Here is a 24312-nt window from a genome sequence, read left to right as displayed (position 1 = left end):
TGTGCCAAGGGGTTCGCAGAGCAAGCAAAAAAAATCACCCCCCTTCACTCTCACGGTGGACTTTTGTAACATACGGGGGCTGCACACTAACTTAAACGCCGTCCACTACCATCTTGAGACGGCTAAGCCGGCCTTGCTCTTCCTGACTGAGACTCAGATATCAACTCCGGCCGACGTATCTTATCTCACATACCCTGGTTTTAAGCTGGAGCATACTTTTGCACCGCGTGCCGGGGTATGCGCATACGTTAGGGAGGATATCTGTTGTCGACGTCTTGGCACCCTTGAAGGTGAGGATCTGTCTATTATCTGGCTGCATATTGACTGCGGCGACCACCCTCGCGTCTATGCTTGCCTGTACAGATCCCACAGCGGGAATACTGGTACCGACCGACTATTTGAGCACATCCAAGAGATGATCGACACCTTGCTTGTACAGTTCCCTTCTGCAGAGCTCGTGGTTTTAGGCGATTTCAATGCCCACCACGTTGAATGGCTCGGGTCGCGTACAACTGACCACGCGGGACGAACTGTACACGATTTTGCTCTAGCCTATGGCCTAACACAGCTGGTCTCATCGCCTACGCGAATACCGGATGTGGAGGGCCATACTCCCTCTCTTTTGGATCTTCTGCTGACCACACATCCCGAGAACTATCAGGTCTCCGTCGTGGCCCCACTGGGGTCATCAGACCATTGCCTGATACGGAGTATGGTGCCACTTATGGGCTCGAAACAGCAGACACCTGCAGCTCGACGCCGTGTGTGGCACTACAAGTCGGCAGACTGGGACGGAATGCGTGGTTTTTTCGCTTCCTACCCATGGGGGCCTGTTTGCTTCTCCTCGGAGGATCCCAACGCTTGTGCTGAGTCTATCACTGACGTGGTACTGCAGGGTATGGAACTATTTGTGCCATACTCTGTTGTGCCCGTTGGTGGTAGATCTAAGCCTTGGTTTGGACGTTCCTGTAACATGGCGTCTCGTCAGAAACAGGAACTTTTTCAAGCCTGGGTTGCAGCAACGGCGTGTCGCGATCCAAGCGTTGGTCTCATCAGGAAGAAGTACAACTCTGCCTCCAGATCCTACAAGAGAGAAATCGCTAGGGCTAAATCCAGTTATATTGGTGCACTTGGCGATAGACTAGCGCGACTTCCTTCGGGAACACGGGCGTTTTGGTCCCTCGCCAAGGCCATCCAAGGTAACTTCTGTCGTTCATCCTTTCCTCCTTTGCACAAGGACGAAGACTCTCTGGCCCATTCCGCTAAAGAGAAAGCCGAACTCCTGGGCGCTCTCTTTGCTAGGAACTCGACTCTTGATGACAGGGGAAAGACACCGCCTACCATCCCGCGGTGCAACCATTCAATGGCGGATATACGTTTCACACAACGTGCCGTTCGAAACGCTCTCTTTTCCCTTGACATCCATAAGTCGACAGGGCCGGATGGAGTCTCCCCTATTGTGCTTAGGACATGTGCTCCTGAGTTGGCACCGGTTGTAACGCGTCTTTTTCGGCTCTCTTACGCCAAAGGAATCGTTCCGAACTCGTGGAAGACTGCTCTTGTCCACCCAATCCCTAAAAAAGGCGATCGCTCAAATCCGTCTAACTACAGACCGATCGCCATCACCTCTTTACTCTCCAAAATAATGGAATCCATTATTAACTGCCAGCTCATGAGGTACCTGGAGGAGAACCAGCTGTTAAGCGACCGGCAATACGGTTTCCGTAGTGGTCGCTCGACTGGTGATCTTTTGGTGTACCTCACCCACAGATGGGCGGAGGCGGTTGAGAGTAAAGGGGAAGCATTGGCTGTAAGTTTGGATGTAGCGAAAGCCTTCGATCGGGTCTGGCACAAGGCACTTCTAGCGAAATTACCATCTTTCGGACTTCCTGCGAGGTTATGCGATTGGGTTGCCAGCTTCCTGGAAGAGAGGAGCATTAAGGTCGTTATCGACGGTTCCTGCTCTAAGCCTCTTTATGTGAATGCTGGTGTCCCACAAGGCTGCGTGCTATCTCCTACACTGTTTCTTCTGCATATCAATGATTTGTTACAAATCAGTAACATCCATTGCTATGCAGACGACAGTACGGGGGATGCTCTTTATCCCGGCCGTGCGAACACCTCAAAGGAAAGCCTCAATGAGAGCCGAAACAAACTTGTGTCTGAAGTCGAGTCTTCCCTTCAAGAAGTCTCGGATTGGGGCGAACTTAATCTTGTTGAGTTCAATCCCCAAAAGACACAGGTTTGCGCGTTCACCGCTAAAAAGACCCCATTTGTCGTAGAACCTCGGTTTAAGAGTACTCCCCTTAGTATATCGCCGAAAATCGGAATCCTCGGAGTTGAAATCTCGAGTGACGTTCAATTCCGCAGTCATTTGGAAGCGAAGGCTAAATTAGCCTCGAAAAAGCTTGGTGTGCTCAGCAGATCGAGACAGTACTTCAAGCCGGCCCACCGACTTCAGCTGTACAAGGCTCAGGTGCGACCGCATATGGAGTACTGTTCTCATCTCTGGGCCGGAGCCCCACAGTATCAACTCCTTCCTCTTGACCGCATCCAACGTCGAGCAGCTCGAATTGTCGATGACCGTAGGCTTTCCGATAGGCTCGATCCTCTGTCAGTGCGAAGAGACGTTGCGTCTCTCTGTATACTGTACAGAATCTACTATGGGGAGTGCTCTGAGGAATTGTTCCACCTACTACCAGCCGCACAGTTCCACCACCGGACCACACGCCGTAAAAACCAGTTCCATCCGCACCATCTGGATGGCTGGCGCTCCACCACTGTCCGCTTCACCCGCAACTTCCTTCCGCGTACGGTGAAACTGTGGAACGATTTGCCACCTGCGGTGTTCCCGAACAACTACGACATTGGGGCCTTCAAGAAAAGAGCTTATTTGTCCATAAAAGGCCGGCAAAGCACCTTTAACACTTCTAGTGTTGCAAGTGTTTATGGGCGGTGGTGACCACTTACCATCAGGTGGCCCACCTGCCCCTTTGCTTGCTCTGACATAAAAAAAAAAAAAAAAAAAAAAAAGTCAAATTGCCTTGTATCATCGACGTCATTATTATTGATTGACTCAAGGATTGACTATAATATTATTTGTCATTTGTCAATAGTCAAAAAATAGAAGTGCAGTGTGTGTCATGTGTGTTTGAAAACAAATATTTTACGAAAAATAGTTTAATTATATGAAAACAATATCCGTTATACTAAATAAATACATAATAAATGACCCTAAATTCATATTTTGTGTTCAACTCATCTACACTTTTTGTAACGATGTAAAACCGTGCCAATACATTGTAATACAATTTTCGATTGTACACAATGCTTTCAAGGAGATCTAACGATAAAAATCAGAAGCCCTCTACAAATATATCTGTATTGGCTAGAAGCGATTATGGGAACTTCTTTACGAAGTCGGTTACACATGATTTTACCAAAGTAGTAACAACGACCACGCAAGCTGACGATGGTATAGTAACAAGAGATGATCTGTATAAAGGCTGGTATGTTTAACTCCGTAATCATCACTATTTCGTATAAAACAAAGTCACTTTCTCTGTCCCTATATCCCTTTAAAGGGATAGAGAAAGCGACTTTGTTTTATGTATATAGGGACATAGGGATGTCCATATGTATGCTTAAATCTTTAAAACTACGCAACGGACTTTGATGCGGTTTTGTTTAATAAAGAGAGTGATTCAAGAGGAAGGTTTTAATATATAATTTATAAGGTTTTAGATAAAGTGGGTGAAGCCGCGGGCAGAAAACTAATTATTTGTAAAGGCTTATTTACAAATATAACAAGCATTAATTGTAACTTAGTCAGATAACATAAACAACAATAATAATAATAACCTTTATTTCAACACACAACAATAACATGAAATAAAAAAACAACGTGTGGCACTCGGGGACTGCCGCGGTAAAGCTATTGCATGCTATGCCTTCAAGCCACACCTCCGCCCGTCGGAGTGGGGAGCGTGAGGTTTTTTCGTTACGGAATTTCTCGATTCAGTCCCTGCGCTCAAGGCCCGCGATAGAAGCTATGCAATAGCTTAATAAATAAATGAACTTTGTTCTACGCTCAAGTGTAAAACACTGTACCAAGGAAGCAGTTGATTAGATGTTTAATTGCATCTGCCCCAGTGTGATTTTACATTCTGCAATGCCTCATTCATTCATCAATCATTTTCATTTTATTTTCATGCAAAAAAATGTACATATTATAAATTATAATCATGACCGCCTTATTGGTACAGTGGTTGACGCGGGAGCGTAGAACCGAGAGGCCTGGGTTCGATTCCCGGTGGAGACAAAGAAAAAAAAAATCTCGGTCTAGCAGGACACAGAAGACTTATCACCTCCTTGTCCCTAAAGAAAATTGATCAGTGAAACAGATGTATAATGCATCTGCCCCTCACCCCACTAGGGGACATGGGACTTCACTTAATTATAATCATATTTTAAACTGTTCATATTTTTCAGCAACATAACAAAGCAAACAAATGTTTATCAAAGTATGCAAAATTATGCAAACCAAAACCGAATAGAGAAGCAGTTAAATAATGCGCTGCAGAAACCAGTTGATATGGGACCAGGACATAGGTAAGTTATTTGATTCTTAAACTATACTAATATTTTAAAGCTGAAGAGTTTTTTGTTTGTTTGAACGCGCTAATCTCAGGAACTACTGGTCCGATTTGAAAAATTCTTTCGGTGTTAGATAGGTAGCCCATTTATCAAGGAAGGCTATTGGCTATATCATCGCGCTAAGACCAACAGGAGCGGAGCAATGCGGGTGTCACCGCGAAGCGCAGATAGTTCTAGTAGCAACATTGTGTTTGTAATTAAGCAGAAAAAATATTAAATCATATCATATCTTTATTTTGAAGTTACAAACGTTTAGATACTATTGCTTATTTACAAACACATTCCTCGCACATTATTGGTGGTAAAGTACCCTAAATGGACATATTTAATTCAAAGTTACAATAATTTCATGAGTTTTCTTTTAAGTTAATTTTTAAATATACAATTTTAAATTATATAGATGTCCCTCTGTATCGTATTGTATCTGTATTGTCTGTATTGTATTCCAATTATAATACAATCTACCCTCTTAAAAGAACTATTATTTTCAGCATGTTACAACGCATGGGCTGGACAGGCGGAGGCCTCGGGAGAACAGGCGACGGTATCTTAGAACCAATAGCACCAAACGCAACTTACGTAAGTGGCCAGAGTAGAAACTATGGCACCGGTAATTTGAGCGGCGCCGCAAAACGTAGATTTAAACGAATGTGCAAAGCAAACATTCCCCCGGAGAAAGCAATACATTTGTGTCGGAAAACTTTGAAAGATTTGAAGGAAGAAGTGCAGAAAATTGATCAGGGGATTACTGAAGATGACTCGGTTACAAATGATACGCAAAAACAAGGCCTATTAGATGAGCCTTTGCAGGATAAAGGGCTAAACTGTGGCCCTAAAGACAATCCACAAATTTATGGGTCGCGAAATCGTGAACGGCAATATGGGCTGCAAAATGGCCCATATAGTGCTTGGGAAAGTCGTGGGCTTAAAGAATATGGCCCGCAACTTTCGATAAACCTCTTGGCAAATGTACAAAATACGTGTACAACTTCCCGTACTCCAGATAATAATGTTGAAACATCCAATGCTCAACCAAAAGAAGCTAAACGTCCCATACAAGTGGGTATTTACAACTACAGAATGATGAACGAAGACCAAAGGAATTCAGTGCATCGTGCGTTAAATCAAGCCATTCTCAAAATCGGTGCAAAGGGAATTGGACCGAGATTTCTAAGCCTCGATCATAAACCGGGCTGGGTACAAATAGTTTGCGAAGACGAACATAGCAGGGATTGGCTTTTCGATGAAGTGCCTAAACTAATACCTTGGCCGGACGCGGTTCTTCACGTTCGTGAGGAAAAAGTCCTTGAAGAAAGTGTGGTGGTGTATATACCACAATATGAAGCCCAGTCTATAGACGAAGCTATAAATCTATTAGCCGTTCAAAACGAAGGTCTTAATACAGAATCCTGGAAAGTTATTAAAGCAAGGACTATAGGAAACGGTCTAGCAGTCGCATTCATTATTGACACGAAATCCCTTGAAACGTTAAAGAAAAACGGTCTTAAAGCTGTTCTCGGGTTTAAGACGATTCAGTTCAAAATAAATTATGACGTCGATCCGAACTCGATTTCGTTGGAAAGTTTATTTGATGGTGTGACTGATGCTTTAGGCATTAACATTGGGCCTAATCGTTCATTAGAACCAGACATGTCAACAAACACGTATAAAGGAAGACCTGTATTACAGGACCAAATTGAATCTTTTACACCCCTAGATCGTGATGATAGAGCCTACTTTCCAAATTCTGACGCACTACAACATGAAACTAGACCTTATTACCAAGATTCTTTACCACGTAACGGTCATTCTAAACCTTATATCGGAGGTTATCCACCCCCAGACTATGATGAAACATATTCTGAAGATTACTATGAACCTCCAAATTACTCCGAAAGTTATTCCCGATATAATGAAAGCCCACAGAATTATAATGACTATTATAAGGATTATTATGAAGATAGCGATCGGAATAATTTTTCTAGAGGTTTTTCTGAACCAGAATGGGATCATATACAAGAAGATAGCCCAGTACACAATGAATTAAGGGGAAGTTTCTCCCCTCGTAGAAATTATCGTCAACCCTTTATAAAAAATCCTAAAAGAGAAAGTTTTAGAGGTAGAAATGTTCGTCCCAGTAATAGTTATGATCGTTCAGGAACTTTACGACGGGGCAAGCGTAAACGAACCGGGCTGCCTGGCCGGGGATCGTTCAGAAATAAATGAAAATGAGTTTTAGGAACGTTTTTAAGCTATTGCATAGCTTTTATCTCAGACTTTGAGCGCGGCGACCGAATGTAAAAATTCCGTAACGAAAAACCTAACACCCCCCACTCCTACCGGCACAGCGATGCGATGCTATGCAATATAGAGCAGGCTCCAAGGAGATGTTCGTTTGCAAAAATAGCGGACCTAAATCTGACTTCTGATATATATTGTATAGGTCCCAGACATCCATCTTTGAATGCTCCCCCCACTCCCCCATGCAACTATTTCACTGTACGAACTATTGAATCGTAAACAATGGACTATTGTTAATTATTTAAAATAATAATTTAAGGCCGTGTACGCGGTCCGTGCGCTGTTTGGCTCAAATATGTGATTTTTCAAACTAGATTGTCCATCAACCACTTATCTTACAAACAAATGAATTTCTAATAATTTTAGGAAATTTTATTGTCTATATAGTTAGTTAAGAGTTTTTTTCAATTAATACAGTATTTGTGAATACCATCAATATAACTAAGCCGATGATTACTTGATTTCACTTTTAGTGTCAATTTCGAAGCTAAAAATATCTGAAATTGCTGACAGATCTAACACACAATTTTTTTTAACTAACTGCAAAATCCTTATTAAAATAGTTAGTTAAAAGATTTTTTTATTTTGGACTCCTAACTTACGAAATTAAAATCCGAACAATGTGAATTTTTTTAGAAATTATAGTCGACAAAATGATTATTTTCACCAAGATATTTGACTTAGTTGAATATAATTTATACATATTGCAATAAAAGAACGTCTTACTTATAAGATAAAATTTAAAAAATCAACTAAGGTACCTCTATTATTTTTCTACAATTTTTTTTAAAGTACTATAAAACACTGCGCGCGACCCGATTAAAATCAGTCGGCAGCGAGCCTTTCCAGAGAGAGGACATGTTGCTCGGCGCTTTCCTGTGGACCTATGCTGTTCATAGTAAAAGGATAGCGCAAGCCGCGATCTATCGCAATAGATCGCGGAGATTTTGACTTGCGTTAAATTGAATAAGCCCTCTTAAAAAATATATTCATGAGTTTTCAATCTATAGTGGTTTAAAGTTAACTCAAAAATGGATCATTTTCGTAAATTTTCTAAAAAATCTTAGAGAAAGTGTAAGAAATGTATATAGTATGCTATATATTCGTGATCTACTCAATAAGCTATTTCATTTGATACCCCACACGGCATGTTTTGGAAATTTTTATTTTTTTCTTTGTATGCCATATTTAATTACCGGGGTGCGGCCTGCGGGCAGGGGGACCACAAAACTGGTTGGCAACATCTGTCTATAGGATGTCTGGGATCTATACAATATATATCAGAAGTCAGATTTAGGTCCGCTATTTTTGCAAACGAAACTCCACTGAGAGTCCGGTCTAATAGTTTTACCGCGGCAGTCCCCGAGTTACACACGTAATGTTTTTATTATTCTTATTATTTGTATATGTTATTAGGATCTAGGACATGAAGTGACGTGTTTGTTTGCGAACTTTCTTTGTACGATTTATGCGGATAATGTGCAACATAATTAGTTGAAATAAATTAGCTATATATATGTATAATGAATTATTTGGTGATTACGTCAAACAAATAGCTCCCATCGGATCGAATGTAAAAAAACATTTAATGAAAAAGGGAATACTCTTTCATTAAATGACAAGCTATTTATTTTTAAACCTTATTTTCATTGGATAATTCAATAATTAAAAATGGTTTTTGTTCTCTGGTCAAAATTTATTATAAGTAAACTGTTTATTTAAGAAATGCTTTTTATTACTAATCTTCTTCTTATATATAAAAATGAATCGCAAAATGTGTTGGTAAGCGCATAACTCGAGAACGGCTGAACCGATTTCGATAATTCTTTTTTTATTATATTCCTTGAAGTACGAGGATGGATCTTATGTAGAGAAAACGTAAACATGTACCACGGGCGAAGCCGGGGCGGACCGCTAGTCTTATATATAAAAATGAATCGCAAAATGTGTTGGTAAGCGCATAACTCAAAAACGACTGAACCGATTTTGATAATTCTTTTTTTATTATATTTCTTGAAGTACGAGGATGGATCTTATGTAGAGAAAACGTAAACATGTACAACGGGCGAAGCCGGGGCGGACCGCTAGTAAAATATATAAATGTCGTTTATGTAGTTTTATTATTGTTTGAAAGCGTTCAATCTGAATGCCGTCGACATTTGCGTTATACAATTCATAAATTATTTTCTAATGTGAAAATTTTACAAGTCAAACAGGATGTAAAAAGTTATAATTGAAAATTAAGTGCCTCTTTTTCAATTTACAATTACCTTTAGGTACACCCAGGGCTCCCGGGAAAAGGCCCTGTGTTTATATTTGACTCCCCCTGGCCAGTAGGTACATACCTACTATTCTGACAAACATCTATACATATAATAAATCTGTAGAAGGGTCAATTCTGTACATTGAAAATATTGAAAAAATAAATAGCAGGGGGTGTTACTGGATCGATACCAAACCCAAATATGTGATTAAAAAAAATTTTGTCTGTCTGTCTGTCTGTATGTGAAGGCATCACGTGAAAACTAACGGTTCGATTTCGATGAAACTTGGTATAATTATACCTTATTATCCTGGGCGTAAAATAGGATACTTTTTATCCTGAAAAAATACGTAGAAAAAAATTAATCTTAATTTTTCAGTTTTATCCATAGACGTTGTTCTATAGAACCGCGAACACACGTTGCGTATAAGCCTAGCCGTATTTGGGTCCAATAGATATTTATAAGATATAATTGTCAGAGTTACTCAAAATGGAGAAATAAACCATCCACGCGAAGACCGACATCCGCGCGGACGGAGTCGCGGGCGGAAGCTAGTAATAAATAAATATACATAATACATAAACTCTACTGTGTTTTGTCGAAATAAAGACATTTCTTTCAATGCTGTCACCATATTGCGACAGGGCCGTGCTAAATATTATTGTTCAACTAGCTTTCCGCCCGCAGCTTCGCAAACGGTTTCAAAGAAAAACCCGCATATATCCCGTTACCGCGGGATTTCCGGGATAAAACCTATCCTATGTGTTAATCTAAGTTACCCTGTATATGTGTGCTAAATTTCCCTGTATTTGCGTGAAAGAGTAACAAATATTTTTTTTTTTTTTTTTTTTTTTTGGTATGTATAAATGCAATCTGTTCAAGAACATTCAGCACTTGGTTATGAATGGATTGAGACTTGTAGGGCAGGCGATCCAGTGATGCCAGCCGTATTATTATTATTATTATTTTTTTGTTTTTTTTTTTTTTTATAAATCTATGGGAGCTTTTCTTTTTAGTCTTTGGAATTTTGTGTCGTTTTTCATTAAATCCATGGCCAAAGAATTCGGATGTTCATCAAGTCTTTTTCTGTAGGAGCTCATAGAGTGCTTGATTTCGTCTTTCACTGTTCGAATTTTAAGATCGTGGTGTAACTGTTGGTTTGTAACATACCAAGGAGCGTTTGTAACTAGTCTAAGCATTTTCGATTGAAATCTTTGCAGGATTTCGATATTGGAGTTGGAAGCAGTTCCCCATAACTGGATTCCATAGGTCCAGATTGGTTTAATGATGCTTTTGTACAAAAGTAATTTATTTTCCAACGAGAGTTTGGATTTTTTGTTGAGGAGCCAGTACATTTTTCTCAGTTGAATGCCAAGGGCTTTACGTTTAGTAAAAATATGTGTTCTCCATGTGAGTCTGCGATCCAGATAGACGCCAAGGTATTTCGCGCCATCAGCCTGAGGAATAGGTACTCCATTGAGAGACACTTGTGAGCACGAGCCGTAACGAGTCGCAAATGTTACCTGTACAGACTTCTTTTCATTGGCTTTAATTCGCCAGGTTGATAACCATTCAGTAATTTTATCAAGACAGACTTGGAGGTTTGCACTAGCTTGTACTGGATTTTCGTGGATTGCTAGGGCTGCAGTGTCGTCAGCAAAAGTTCCAATTACCACGCCATCTGTCATGGGCAAGTCAGCTGTAAATAGCAGGTACAGTGTAGGACCGAGTACACTTCCTTGGGGAACTCCGGCATGAGCTTTGTGAAGGGTCGTTACGTATTCTCCTTGCCTTACTTGGAAGTGTCTGTCCTCTAGATAGGACTTGAGAAATATGAAGTGATTAGTTGGTAATTTAGTTTTTATTTTATATAGCAGGCCCTGATGCCAAACTCTATCAAAAGCCTGTGATATATCAAGAAACACTGCACTGCAGTATTTTTTGGCCTCGTAAGCTTTGTGAATTTTTTCTACCAGTCGGTGGATTTGTTCTGTGGTTCCATGTTTTTGTCTGAATCCGAATTGGTGGTCCGGTATGATTTTGTTTTCTTCTATTACGAAGTTCAACCTTTTCAAGTAAAGAATCTCGATTACTTTGGAAAGAATAGGAAGCAAGCTTATCGGCCTGTAAGAAGACACTTCTTCTGGGGCCTTACCAGGTTTCAGGATCATTATGACCTGTGCCACTTTCCATTGCCGTGGGAAAATGCCTCTCGATATTATACAGTTGAACAACTGAGTCAAAAATATTAAAGCTGAGTCTGGTAGTTCTTTCAGCATTTTTACAGTTATAAGGTCATATCCAGGAGCTTTATTCTGTTTCAGAGTTTTTATAACCGCTATAAGTTCACCTTTTTTTATTTTCTTTAATGGGAGATCAAGCTGGTAGGGATCATCAATGCTTTTAAGGCGATTCTTCATATCGGTTGACATAATTTTTTGGCAAGGATTTGGAACAAAGACTTCCTTTAGATGAGACGCAAAGGTTTCTCCCTTCTCTGGATCACTCTTTGCCCATGTGCCGTCTTTTTTCCGAATAGGGTGCTTGTGACTGATGGGTCTTTTTATCTTCTTTACGGTTTTCCAGAGCGAATAGTCACTTGAAGCCTTGGCGTCCAGATTACGCAAGCGGCTTTCGATATCGTCGTCTCGTGCAGTTTGAAGAAGTTTTTTGAGCTTGGCTGATATGTTATTAAGACGTGTTTTGTCATTTGGGTATCTGGTTTGCTGCCACAGTTTACGCGCTCTTCGCTTCTCCGCTAACAGCTCGCGAATGGGCATTGGACAGTCCACTTTGTCACACCTTTTGGAAGCAGGAGTGCTGCTCCAGGCTGCATTCTGAACACAGTAATTAAAATGTTCTACACCTTGTTCTATGTCTTCTTGGGTTTTCAGCGATAGCTTGAGGTTTATGCAGGACTCTACACTTCTGCGAAACATATCCCAATCAGTATTTTTACCATGCAGACGTGTCGCAGGTTCAGTTCTAATAATTTTTTCAGATATTTCTACTAGTACTACACTGTGGTCTGATGACAGATCTAGAGAGGATTTGCATTTACAGTTATTTAATGGGATGCCCTTTATAACACAGAAGTCTACCAGATCTGGAATTTTTCTTGGGTCTGTTGGCCAGTAAGTTGGTTCACCGGTAGACACCGTTTCTAATTGAAGGTCATTTAAGGCTGCCTGGAGCTGTCTTCCTTTCGGAGTGGTTAAGCGTGATCCCCAGAGAGTATTCTTGGAGTTGTAGTCCCCACCTGCAATGAATCTGGGTCCTAATGATCTGAAGAAGCGGATATAATCTTCTTTTTTTAAATTATGTTTTGGTGGAGAGTACAGTGCAGTGACAGTGAGATTACCACGCCAGTCTTCAACAACTACACTTGTCCCTTGTATTTCAGGAGTGCTATATTTATGTGTCTCGTAGTGTCTGATGTTATTTTTTATTAGGATTGCGGAACCACCATGAGCTGTGCCATCTGGGTGCATTGTTTGGTAGTAAATATAGTTTGGTATATTAATGTAGTTTTTATTAGTGAAGTGTGTCTCAGATAATAGGAAGATATCAATTTTGTTTATTTTTAGAAACATCTCAACTTCGAGGATGTGGTGTGGGAGCCCATTAGCGTTCCATATCGCAATTTTTAGGGCATTGAATGTGATAATTTTGTCATAATTTCCATTAGAAGGTGTGTCATAGAAGTCAATTGCTGCATGAGCTGTGTCATAGTATTCATCATTTCCTTCATGTCTGTGGTTTTCTCTGATGTCATTTGCTTTTCATTATTTTGTTGTGAATGAGAACCCTCATTTTTGGATGTTAGTGCTTGGCTATATGTAAGCTTGTCAGAAAATTCTTTAATATGGTTTGTCGTTTCTTTGTTCAGATTACTTTTACGCTTATCTACGTGTCTTTGTTTAATTGGTTCCGGGGGGTATCTTATTTTTTGAAGTTCTTTGTAAACAGAGCAGCCTTTGTAGTTTGCAGGATGGTTTCCTTCACAAAGTATACATTTAACTGAGTCCGACCTTCCTTTGCGTTCACAGTTACTTGATGCATGATCACCAGCACATTTAATGCATTTTGGTTTTCTGAAGCAATATTTCCTAGTGTGTCCATATTGCTGGCAGTTTGCGCACTGTGGTATGTCTCGCTTTGGTCTAGGTGGTTCTATTTTGATCCGGCAATGTAGTAGGCTCTTTAGGTCATAAATGTTTTTATTATTGCTGTTGGCTTCTATTTCTATGAAAAATATTGGCAAGGCCTTTTTGGTAATTCTTTGTTTGACATTCCAGATATTTTGTACTCTGTGCCCATATGCTTCCAGTTCAGCTTTTATTTCCTCCAGGTCAGTGGATGGGTGAAGTTTTTTAATCACTACTTTAAAACATCTGTCTTGTTTAGGTTTATATGTGTAAAATTCTGTGTTTTTTCCATTTAGTTCCTTAACTATTTTGGTATATAATTCAGCAGTTTTGGGTTGTATTCTGACTTGTTCATTCCGGAGGATTTTCACCTCGTAATTGTTTTCTGCTACGTCATCTAACATTTTAAGCAGTGGTTTTATATTGCTAACTCTGTCCACAAATATCGGAGGTGGTTTGACAGGTTTTTCAATATCTTTACTATTTGTTGGTTCTTGGATGTCCTTATCCAATTCTGAGAAGCTGTTAGAAGTTGGAGTAGTTTGACTTAGCCAGTAGGTGTCAAGTTTTTTTTGTTTTTGTGTTGGATTGTTTTCGGGACTATCACGCTGTCTTTTTCTGATAGGGACTTCCGTCCATACATCATTTTCGGTTTCACAAGTAGGTGCTTGTGTTTGGGATGGAGAGGTGATGTCTAGGTTCGTTAAAGATTGAGTTCTAGTCCTGTTGAACAAGGCTGGGTGAAATAATTGTTGTGTTAGTGTTTTATTTTGCGGTTTATTGGATTCAGTAGCTTTTGTATTTTTTTGAGACAATTCCATTTCTGTTCCCACGAGTAGGGTCGATTAGAAAGTCACACACAGGGTAACGCCCATTCCCGTGTGAAGGCACTGTACAACAATGTTAGCCGGGTCCATTGAGGTTGGCGCTAGGAGCTGATAACCCATCAGCCATTCATTCTATCGGCGCGTATCCCACCTTAGAATTGGGGTTTTTTTTATAGAGGAGGACTACCTCTTGGCCCAGGCGATTAAGCCAAGACCACCGTTCCCCCGAGACATGACCAAGGGTTTACGGGCTGATGATCATTTCCTATCATCATCTTGCAAGCTTTCGCTCGTCAGGATAGTTAACCGCCGCCTGAGACTCGGCGTTGTTACTTGATTGGCACCACCCAGGGGACACGTGTGGGGTGGGTCTAGGATTAGATGGTATATCCCACGGACGCAAGTAACATCATCCGTAACAAATATACATACCTACACATACACATACGAGTACATTCATCCTCACAAACTTTTGCATTTATAATATTAGTGGAGGATGTATTACGAATCTATATGTACCTATATAAAACCCAAAGGTGACTGATATAGTGATCTATCAACGCACAGCCCAAACCACTGGACGTATCGGGCTGAAATTTGGCATACAGGTAGATGTTACGACGTAGGCATCCGCTAAGAAATGATTTCCCGAAATTCTTGCGGGAACGGGGAAAACGGGGATGCACGTACAAAGTCGTGGGCGGAAGCTAGTACTATAAAATTGTCATTCTATCTGATGGATAAGCTAAACAGAACATAATTGGAGAAAGCTGTGAAATCGACTGTACGTATCGCTAAAATGTGCTAAACGTAGATTTTAATAAACAGAAGATATTTGGCATTGATCAAATAAATGCATAATACGAGTATATCGGAGGTAATGAAATGAAATGATTTATTTTGCAAGAAATGTGGAAGATTTACAGATGTTACTTAATTCATTGTTCAGCACAAATCGCCAATTTATAACAATATAATGTCAATGTCTTACTACATAAATATCATTTTTATAATAATTATAGTATATCTATGTCAACTATTATGTACCCTTTTTCACTTACAATTATTTAATATATGTCAATTATTACCCTTTTTACAATTATATGTCCATTACTACAAATATAATTTAATTTATATAAATAAGTAATTACAATATTATAATATTATATAATAATATTATGTCATTATTTTGATTTTGGTATGAAATTAATACCTATCGCATTATTTGAAAGATTTTTACTTTATTATTCATTACAAAAATATAAATCGTACTGACTGTTGTATCAAAGTCCCCATTTGTTCGTCGTGACTACACTACACTATAAAAGGTATTGTTGACTTTCTGTGTCCCTTTACTGGGAACTAAAATTGACGTATTACTATGACTAACATCACATTTACTAATTTATGTTATCCTTTTTGCTTACAATTTTAATCTTGATATTGTATTTTCAACTATATTGCACAATACATGAAAATATTTAAAGATCTGGTGAGATCGGTGGCCGAGAGGTCATGCAGGCATTGCCCCAGCAAAGTTGTAATGCGCGGGTTCGAATCCCACCTCGTGATCGAATTTTTTCAATTCTTTAAAAAAAATCTCATTAATTTTAAATGCTAATAAATTCAATAGTCATCAAAATCTAAAGAATATTTTTTTTTTCAGGCGACAAAAACGAAAGGACTGGGCCAGTCAAACGCGCCGAAAGTACGACAAAGAAGCGCGCCAAATAGTAGACCGAAAGATAAATTCCGAACGAATGTTTTACTCACAATACTAGACTTTGTTAAAAACGACAAAAAAATCCAACTCGAATTTGACAAAAAAGTACAACAATCGGAACGCAAAATAATACATACAATGGTACAAGAAATGATTAATTCTGATCATCTTGTTTCTGGTAAATATGATGATGACGTTCAAAAGGATATTGTGCGAGAAATTATCACGTTCAATGATTATGTTTTGGTTACAGAGAGTCATGGCGTACGTCCGGAACGGTAAGTATTATTAAAAAATAATTAGATTAACTTTTTTGATTTAGTCAGGTAGTTTGATAATATGTATTTAAACTTTTTGAAGTGAAACTTCTTTATCGGGGTTGGAAAAAATTTAGTGTAACATTTTTTCGTTACGAGTGACATGTTTCAGTTACGCGCTATCCTTTTCTTATCCCTATCACGCGTTATTCAACGTATTTCTGTAAAGTTTCATATACTTAGTAAATTTTTTTTTTTTTTAATAAGTTCATAAAGAAGTTTCACTTCTTACGTGTGTACACTAGTACACGCACACATTTTTTGTTTTTGAAGTGAAGCTTCTTTAGGCGCGTTGAGAGTAAAATTTCAAGGTCGCGTCTAGGCAATACCGTCACGTCATCGAGTAAGGATTTTGGTATCTTTGAATCTTGCCAAAGAAGTTTCACTTCTGACACGTGTGCTCGGCACACACGCTCTTTTTTTAGTCAGAACGTTAGTTGTATAGCTTTTTTGCTTTAGCCTATAAAATTTAAATGCATTAAGTTTTCGTCCCTGACTACAGTTATACCTCAGATGTGAACATATTGCAAGTATGTATGAGGAATCATCTTTCTCGCAAATATTAATTTGTAAACTAAACTTAACTAATGTAGAGACACTGGTTTTAAATTTTTATAATTATTATACAGGGTTTCCCACTATTGGTATAATAAGCACGAAGGGACTTGTAGTTTTGCATACACTGATCACGTAAAAAATACTTAAACAACAAAATTACATCAAAAAATTTATCCTGAAAATCCTGAAAAAAAATGTTTTCTTCTCTAATTTCGCGCAGCCGGCATTTTGTCTATGAAAACATAATCTTAAACGATAGCTCACGTCCGGGTGGCAAAATTGGGCGGGTTGCTTGTTATGGGTGTACACATAGAGTTTTAAGAATTCATCTATTTGAATAAAAAAAATGCGTCTGGAATTTTATAAGTATTTTTTACGTACTTAGCGTATGCAAAACTATAACCTCCTTTGAGCTTAGTATACCAACAGTAGGACACCTTGCCTGTTTCATATCTTGCCAAAGCAGTTTCACTTCTGACATGTGTGCTTGGTACACACCCTCTTTTAAATACTTTTAGATTTATAGGTAAATTAAAGTAGAAATTTGATATTTAGTTTTTTTTTCTAAGCAATCAAATGCATTTTTTTCTATTCTTTAAAAATTTTAATATTTTTTTTTTATTACACAGAAAACTCGTTATCTACAAAGAAGCGCCAGAAAACATGTATCTAATAATACCAGACGATTTGGTAGATACAGCCCAAAGCCAAATATATGAAGACTCGAAGGACCAAAAACAGACGGAATCTACAAAAAATAATAATTCTATTAAAGAAGAAAATAACAAAGAAAAAACAAATCAAAATACAAATGAAAAACAAAAAGATCTAACACAAGATGATATTTTAAACACAATAATAGATTTCTTCATAGATTTCGCAAGTGCAGATGTTTTTACAGAATTGAGGTTTCTGGGCACTTTCAATAAAACTGAATATGACGCTATTGTGTCGTTTTTTAAACTATTTGGGAGTGATGAAAAATCTGAAGCTAAGGATAAAATGGCAGATGTTTTAAATGATGAGAAATATGAATATAAATTGCGAGATAATTTTAATGGGTCTACTGTGTGAGTATTATTTCCTTGTTTGATTTTCCGCGAATATTATACACTTTTTACACTAGCTGTGCCCCACGGTTTTATCCGCATTGCTCCGCTCTTGTTGGTCTTAGCGTGATGATATATAGCCTATAGCTTTCCAATATAAATGGGCTATCTAACACCGAAAGAATTTTTCAAATCGGACCAGTAGTTCCTGAGATTAGCGTTTTCAAACAAACAAACAAACTCTACAGCTTTTTAATATTAGTATAGATAAGTATAGATTAAGAAATTAAATATTTATAATACATATTACCTATATTATGTACAAGTAGGAGTATATATTTTTATATATAGGATGTATTTTTATTTTACGACATGTATTTAGAAAAATATTTGACTTGATCTATGAATTGTGCTAAATAATGTAATTTTTAATAATTTTTTTTAACCTCAATTGTGCTGTGTACACACAATTTGGCTGGCATTTTACCGCAACATGATTGTGATTAAATTTGTGTATAATTAGTCAAAATTGTCAGCTGTGATGTGTACCTATTTAAATAAATAAATATAATAAATGCGAAAGTTTGTGAGGATGGATGTATGTATGTTTTTACTTTTTCACGCAAATACTGAACCGATTACAATGAAATTTAGCACACATAATTATAGAGAGTAACTTGGATTAACACGTAAGTTAGGTCTCATCCCGGAAATCCCACGGGAACGGGAACTATGCGGGTTTTTCTTTGAAAACGCGGGCGGAAAGCTAGTTCATTGTATCATTTCTCCCCGTGACCAAGCTCGCTGCAAAGTTTGCGAAACGAGTGAAACGACGGGATAATATTTTAATGAATAAATTGCGTTTAAAATCCGTTAATCTTTAATTTCTACTGTGTGAGTATGTTTGTTAATCTATAATTCACTACATCTATAAAAATGAAACCCGTTTTCCTTGGTCATGGCATCACGCATGAACGGGTGGACCGATTTCGATAATTCTTTTTTTATTATATTCCCTGAAGGACGAGGATGGTTCTTATGTAGAGAAAACATAAATATGTTACACGGGCGAAGCCGGGGCGGACCGCTAGTAGTATAAATATAATTTATATAGTTTAAAAAACTAAGGACTATAATAATTAATAATGTATTATTGTATCGTCACCGATCATTCATAAGTGTACAAAGTTTGAATTAAATCTGTCCGTTTAAAGTGGTCGAGTCGGTTACATACAAACATACAGGTTACATAAGCGTGGTTATATAAGCGTGTTAAATTATCTTCTGGATTTTTTTACAACTAAACCATTTAATAAAGACCCCAAAATAAACAATAATTTCGTTTTTTTTCAGGGTATACAAGCTGATCAAAGATGGAAAAAGTTAGTATTAAGGCGTCCGAAACTACTTGATAGTACTTATTTATAAACTAATTTATGAAATAAATAATAAATAAATATTTAGTTACTGTGTTTTAATTTATTTTAGTTTAGTCCCTCTGAAAATCTTTTCAAAAAAGAGTATTTTTTTTTTAATATAAGCTAATACGTATAGAAAATCTGTTGTCCACACTCACATAAAAACTATTTATTGGACAGATTTTGAAGAAACTTTTCCCAGAGAAAGTCCTCGTTAATGTATAGGTACCTAATAGATTATTTGAAATATTTAATTTCGATTTGAACTTGGCAAAACTAAGTACATGCGAACAAAGTAGCGGGCAATGCTAGTCTACAATAATGTTATTAAATTTGTGAGTTTGGTTGAACATGCTGATCTCAGGAACTGCTGAGTCGAAAATAAAAGATAAATTGTATATAACTATGTAACTAAAAAACAGCCTATAATAAGATAAATAGGTACATAAAATTATGGTTATAGTATTGAGAAAAATACGTTAGGAAAACCATAGTGGTTTGAATTATTTAATAAACGCCGTTGCCTACAGCAGCCAACCCCAACACTCAACAGGCTATATATACTAGCTGCTCCGCGCGGTTTCACCCCCGTGGCTCCACTCTTGTTGGTCGTAGCGTTATGATATATAGCCTATAGCCTTCCTCGATAAATGAGCTATCTAACACCGAAAAAAATTTTCAAATCGGACCAGTAGTTCCCGAGATTAGCGCGTTCAAACAAACAAACAACCTCTTTAGCTATATAATATTAGTATAGATTACATCACTCTTTTATCAATAGGAGCGAGCATCTATCATATGCACGATTTTTTATAAAATTGCACGAATAGTTTTTCATAAAAGAAAAACCACAGTCAGAAGTAGGTATAGAGTGAAGAATAAAACGAGTGAAGCAAATTTTGAAATGTATTTTAGCAATATCTCACTTTTTATTATCCTACTCCAAGTAGAGTGAAATCAAACTGAAAATCATTAAAACTATGATGGATGAACTATCATGTGATGGAATTTGAATTATTCAAGTGTTTCAAAAGAAATCTAGTTGTTTAGATAAATATTTTTGTTGATAAAGTGTCGATGAAGGAGACGCCTGAAGCTGTTTTTACTATTGGTACACCACGCCATCTATTGAGTATCGAGAGTCGATATTATAACGCCGCGCCCGGAGACTAAAATGATAACTGCCATTACCATAGTTTTATTATTTTGAACCCTACATAATCTAAATAAGTCCACATGACCACATCTACATATTTTTTTTTGTATTGTATTCATATGATAATTCATAAAGTTATAAGATACTAGCGGTCCGCCCCGGCTTCGCCCGTGGTTTTCGTAATAAAAGATAGCGTTAGTTCTTTCTCAGGGTCTAAAGATTGTATGTGCCAAATTTCATCAAAATCGGTCCAGTAGTTTATGAGCCTATTCATTCAATCAAACAAACAATGTTTTCCTCTTTATAATATTAGTGTAGACTAGCTTCCGCCCGCGACTCCGTCCGCGCGGATGTCGGTCTTCGCGTGGATGGTTATTTCTCCATTTTGAGTACCTCTGTCAATAACATTTTATAAATATCTATTGGACCCAATTCCCAAATACGGCTAGGCCTATAATAATACGCAACGTGTGTTCGCGGTTCTACGAAACAACGTCTATGGATAAAACTGAAAAATTAAGGTTAATTTTTTTCTACGTATTTTTCCAGGATAAAAAGTATCCTATTTTACGCCCAGGATAATAAGGTATAATTATACCAAGTTTCATCGAAATCGAACCGCTAGTTTTCACGTGATGCCTTCACATACAGACAGACAGACAGACAAAAATTTTTTTAATCACATATTTGGGTTTGGTATCGATCCAGTAACACCCCCTGCTATTTATTTTTTCAATATTTTCAATGTACAGAATTGACCCTTCTACAGATTTATTATATGTATAGATTACAATAATAGGTATTCACTGCTTTTTCCGAAAACATATTCGTACTAGAAAAAAAGGTACCTAATTATTGTATAATGATAGTGAAAAAGTTTCTTTACCCTTTACGTGATAATAACTTAAAAAAAATATACGTGGCAAAACGAATGGGTCAAATAATGACGAACGCCTATTATCATTTTTTTTTTTCGTTAAATATGGTTTGCCGCCATTGGTAAGACCATGTATATTATGATTACGATCAGGAAGATAGATTTTAATTAATGTTTACCGTATTTATTTTTAATATAATAATATAATAACGACAGTAAAATGATAAGTGTACATTAGCTTAAATTTAGTCGTTGGTCAAATGCTACTACTACTAACTTTTTAAATCGCAATTATCTTCAGTTTGAATAAAGTTATTATGACTATTTCACAATAAACTACAATAAAAGGTTAAAAATTAGCTACCACTGAGCCTTTTTTTTAATTCTCTACGTCTATTGCTTAGCAAGTTTAGTCGATTATCGTTTTTTTATTTTTCCTGAAAAGTGTTTTGCAGTTATCATTTTATTTTCTGGGGACGGCGATATTGCCATAATGTGATCCAATTTTCAAATAAACAATTTTGTACAAATTACATCTTTCTATGAAATTCTATGTAAATGAAACTAGGCTTTGATTGTTTCTGTTTGTATTATTTTAATAGGTACCTGTATTATCCTATCCTATCATTCCTACTAATATTATAAATGCGAAAGTTTGCGAGGATGTGTGTGTTTGTTACTTTTTCACGCAAATACTACTGAACCGATTACAATGAAATTTAGCACACATATAGAGGGTAACTTGGATTAACACATAGGATAGGTTTTATCCCGGAAATCCCACGGGATCGGGAACTATGCGGGTTATCCTTTCCACCCGCGGCCGGAAATCTAGTCATAACTAAATGTAGAGATCTAATGAAAAAAAAATGTTTATCGATCTGTAGCTTGTAACTAGGTAGTAGTTACATGTCAGGTATGTAATAAAACTTTTACGTGTGAATTTATGAAATGTGTGTTAGCTATTATATCACATTTCATTTCAGTCTCGTTAAAATCAGTGCAGCCGTTTTTAAGCGGGAATCAAATCCGAATAAACATACGCATATGTTACGTATATTTTTCCCGATGTTTTCAATGATATTAGCCTTTCACAATCACATGGATTTATTAAATATAAAATTTACTGATATTTATAAACTAGCTGTGCCCTGCGGTTTTACCCACAGTGAATCACTCCTGTTGGTCTTAGCGTGATGATATATAGCCTATATCCTTCCTCGATAAATGGGCTATCTAACACCGAAATAATTTTTCAAATCGGACCAGTTGTTCCTGAGATAAGCGCGTTCAAACAAACAAACTCTACAGCTTTATAATATTAGTATAGATACATAGAGGCTAAAGCCATTGTACTATTGTGAAATTCTCTACCAATTACCATGATGATATTAAGACCACAAATCTTTTTTGTATGATCAATTTAGATCATTTCAAATCTGAAAATGGCGGGATTGTAAAAAAAACAACACATATTATCTCACGATTTAATGAAATACCGTATATACATTACATTTCCATTATTACACTGAATTTCGTTCACAAACAGGATATTATAGAAACAAAAACATCGTGGGGTGAACTGTCTTTTAATTAACTATAAATAAACAAAAGCAGTCTCTATATTATCACTTAAATAGGATATGGCAACACTACAGAACTAAACTATACTATAGTCCGTGTCAATAATGGATCGAATCGAAAATTATTGAATCGATCTTTTATTGGCACGGATTTTACTTACAGCACTCGAATCGGTTTTTTGAATTAGTTAGACATTTTAAATTGTTCCCTAACTGTGAAAAATCTATTACAACATTCCTAACTTTACGAACTTTGTCTTGTAATAACATATTTTTATGAATAAAATATTAAACAAAATACATTATTTATTGCTATTTAACCTCTATAGTCTATACAAACAAATGGTCTTACCACAAAACAATTTAAACACAGTCTAACTTTAAACCAGGGATCTGTCACTTTAATAGTTTATGTGAAGTACGACAAAACCAGATTAAAGAGAACCCGCGCTTAAAGTTAAACCCTGTCTAAAGTTTTTCGTGGTAAGACAGAAAATGTCTAACTAATTCTACAAATTTTACACATACGATATTCTAAAATTACGATTTTAGTAAAAAAGAGATACAACCCATTTCACCCGTCTCCACTCGGATATGTCCACACAATTACTTGACACTGTTTTTATTATCGTTTTTAATTATCCTAAACACCAATGTTATGGTGTGTCAACACAGATCGCACTTTGGTTGTGTGTTGACGAAACATTATAATTATGAGAATGAACAAAAAAAATGTATATTATGGTACATCTACACAGTTAATCAGAATCGAATTTAGGGTGATTTTTATTATACATATTATACAATTGTTTTTAGAATGAAAAAACTAAACAAAGCCACTTAAATGATAGTCTATTGTCATCGACTCTGTGTGGGTGCACCATATAAGAAAATAAAGTAAAGAATACGTAAAACCATTAAATTTTGCACTAAAATCGTGTATTGCTGTCGGAAAATTGACTTTTATTTGATTATATTCTACAAAAGAGTATTTACATACATTTGGCTATATTCCTTCATATTTAACGTCTGTGCCAATAAAAAAAAATTTTGGCGCTTTATATAACCCTCTCGCTCGCACACACACTACACGCTATTGCTATCCCGCTCGCACTTATCATTCTATTCCATTTTCACAATATTTATGGCGTGTAATAGATGTTAATAATAATTTAGTTTTAAAATGTACATCAGATATTTATTTAATACATTTCTATGATACGAAATCGGTATTATACATTTTTAAATTTTATGTAAGAACTCGAAATATTGAAATTGGTAGGTTATTTATTTTTTATTTATATTCGACAAATACTTAGCTGATGTTTTAAATTTGATAAATAGCCGTCTCTTCAATTCTTTTGAATATGAGATGGCATTATATTTATTACGAAAAACAATGAAAAATTACTTTTTACTGTTTTTCTTTTCAAAT

The 24312-nt window shown here is 36.9% G+C and overlaps 2 protein-coding genes across 3 annotated transcripts; both read left to right on the top strand.

Moving 5' to 3' along the window:
* Positions 1–3117: 3117 nt before the first annotated feature.
* LOC123704030 lies at positions 3118–19310 on the top strand. 2 transcript variants are annotated; one of them, XM_045652279.1, is made up of 7 exons: positions 3118–3509; positions 4492–4611; positions 5148–5235; positions 15863–16097; positions 16173–16197; positions 17424–17864; positions 19197–19310. In XM_045652279.1, the coding sequence occupies exons 1-7, from the start codon at positions 3328–3330 to the stop codon at positions 19228–19230; spliced, it is 1125 nt and encodes a 374-aa protein (XP_045508235.1). In that variant the 5' UTR covers positions 3118–3327; the 3' UTR covers positions 19231–19310. The 2 variants fall into 2 exon arrangements, with proteins under 2 accessions (XP_045508235.1, XP_045508234.1); XM_045652278.1 differs by having other exon boundaries at positions 15863–16197.
* Positions 5244–7215, top strand: LOC123704029. Its single transcript, XM_045652277.1, has one exon. The coding sequence runs from the start codon at positions 5305–5307 to the stop codon at positions 6880–6882; it is 1578 nt and encodes a 525-aa protein (XP_045508233.1). The 5' UTR covers positions 5244–5304; the 3' UTR covers positions 6883–7215.
* Positions 19311–24312: the final 5002 nt, after the last annotated feature.

The sequence above is a fragment of the Colias croceus genome, chromosome 28 (assembly GCF_905220415.1).
Source record: "Colias croceus chromosome 28, ilColCroc2.1".
Taxonomy (NCBI): domain Eukaryota; kingdom Metazoa; phylum Arthropoda; class Insecta; order Lepidoptera; family Pieridae; genus Colias; species Colias croceus.
Note: the sequence above shows the minus strand (reverse complement) of the source record. Positions and strands in the feature narration are given on the sequence as shown.

What these genes read in the sequence shown, in the direction of transcription:
- LOC123704030 (XM_045652278.1), top strand. Translation starts at nt 3,328, where the DNA reads ATGCTTTCAAGGAGATCTAACGATAAAAATCAGAAGCCCTCTACAAAT. An exon ending in TAGCACCAAACGCAACTTAC is followed by an intron (nt 5,236 to 15,862) that starts GTAAGTGGCCAG and finishes TTTTTTTTTCAG; the next exon opens with GCGACAAAAACGAAAGGACT. An exon ending in AATTTTAATGGGTCTACTGT is followed by an intron (nt 17,865 to 19,196) that starts GTGAGTATTATT and finishes GTTTTTTTTCAG; the next exon opens with GGTATACAAGCTGATCAAAG.
- LOC123704029 (XM_045652277.1), top strand. Translation starts at nt 5,305, where the DNA reads ATGTGCAAAGCAAACATTCCCCCGGAGAAAGCAATACATTTGTGTCGG.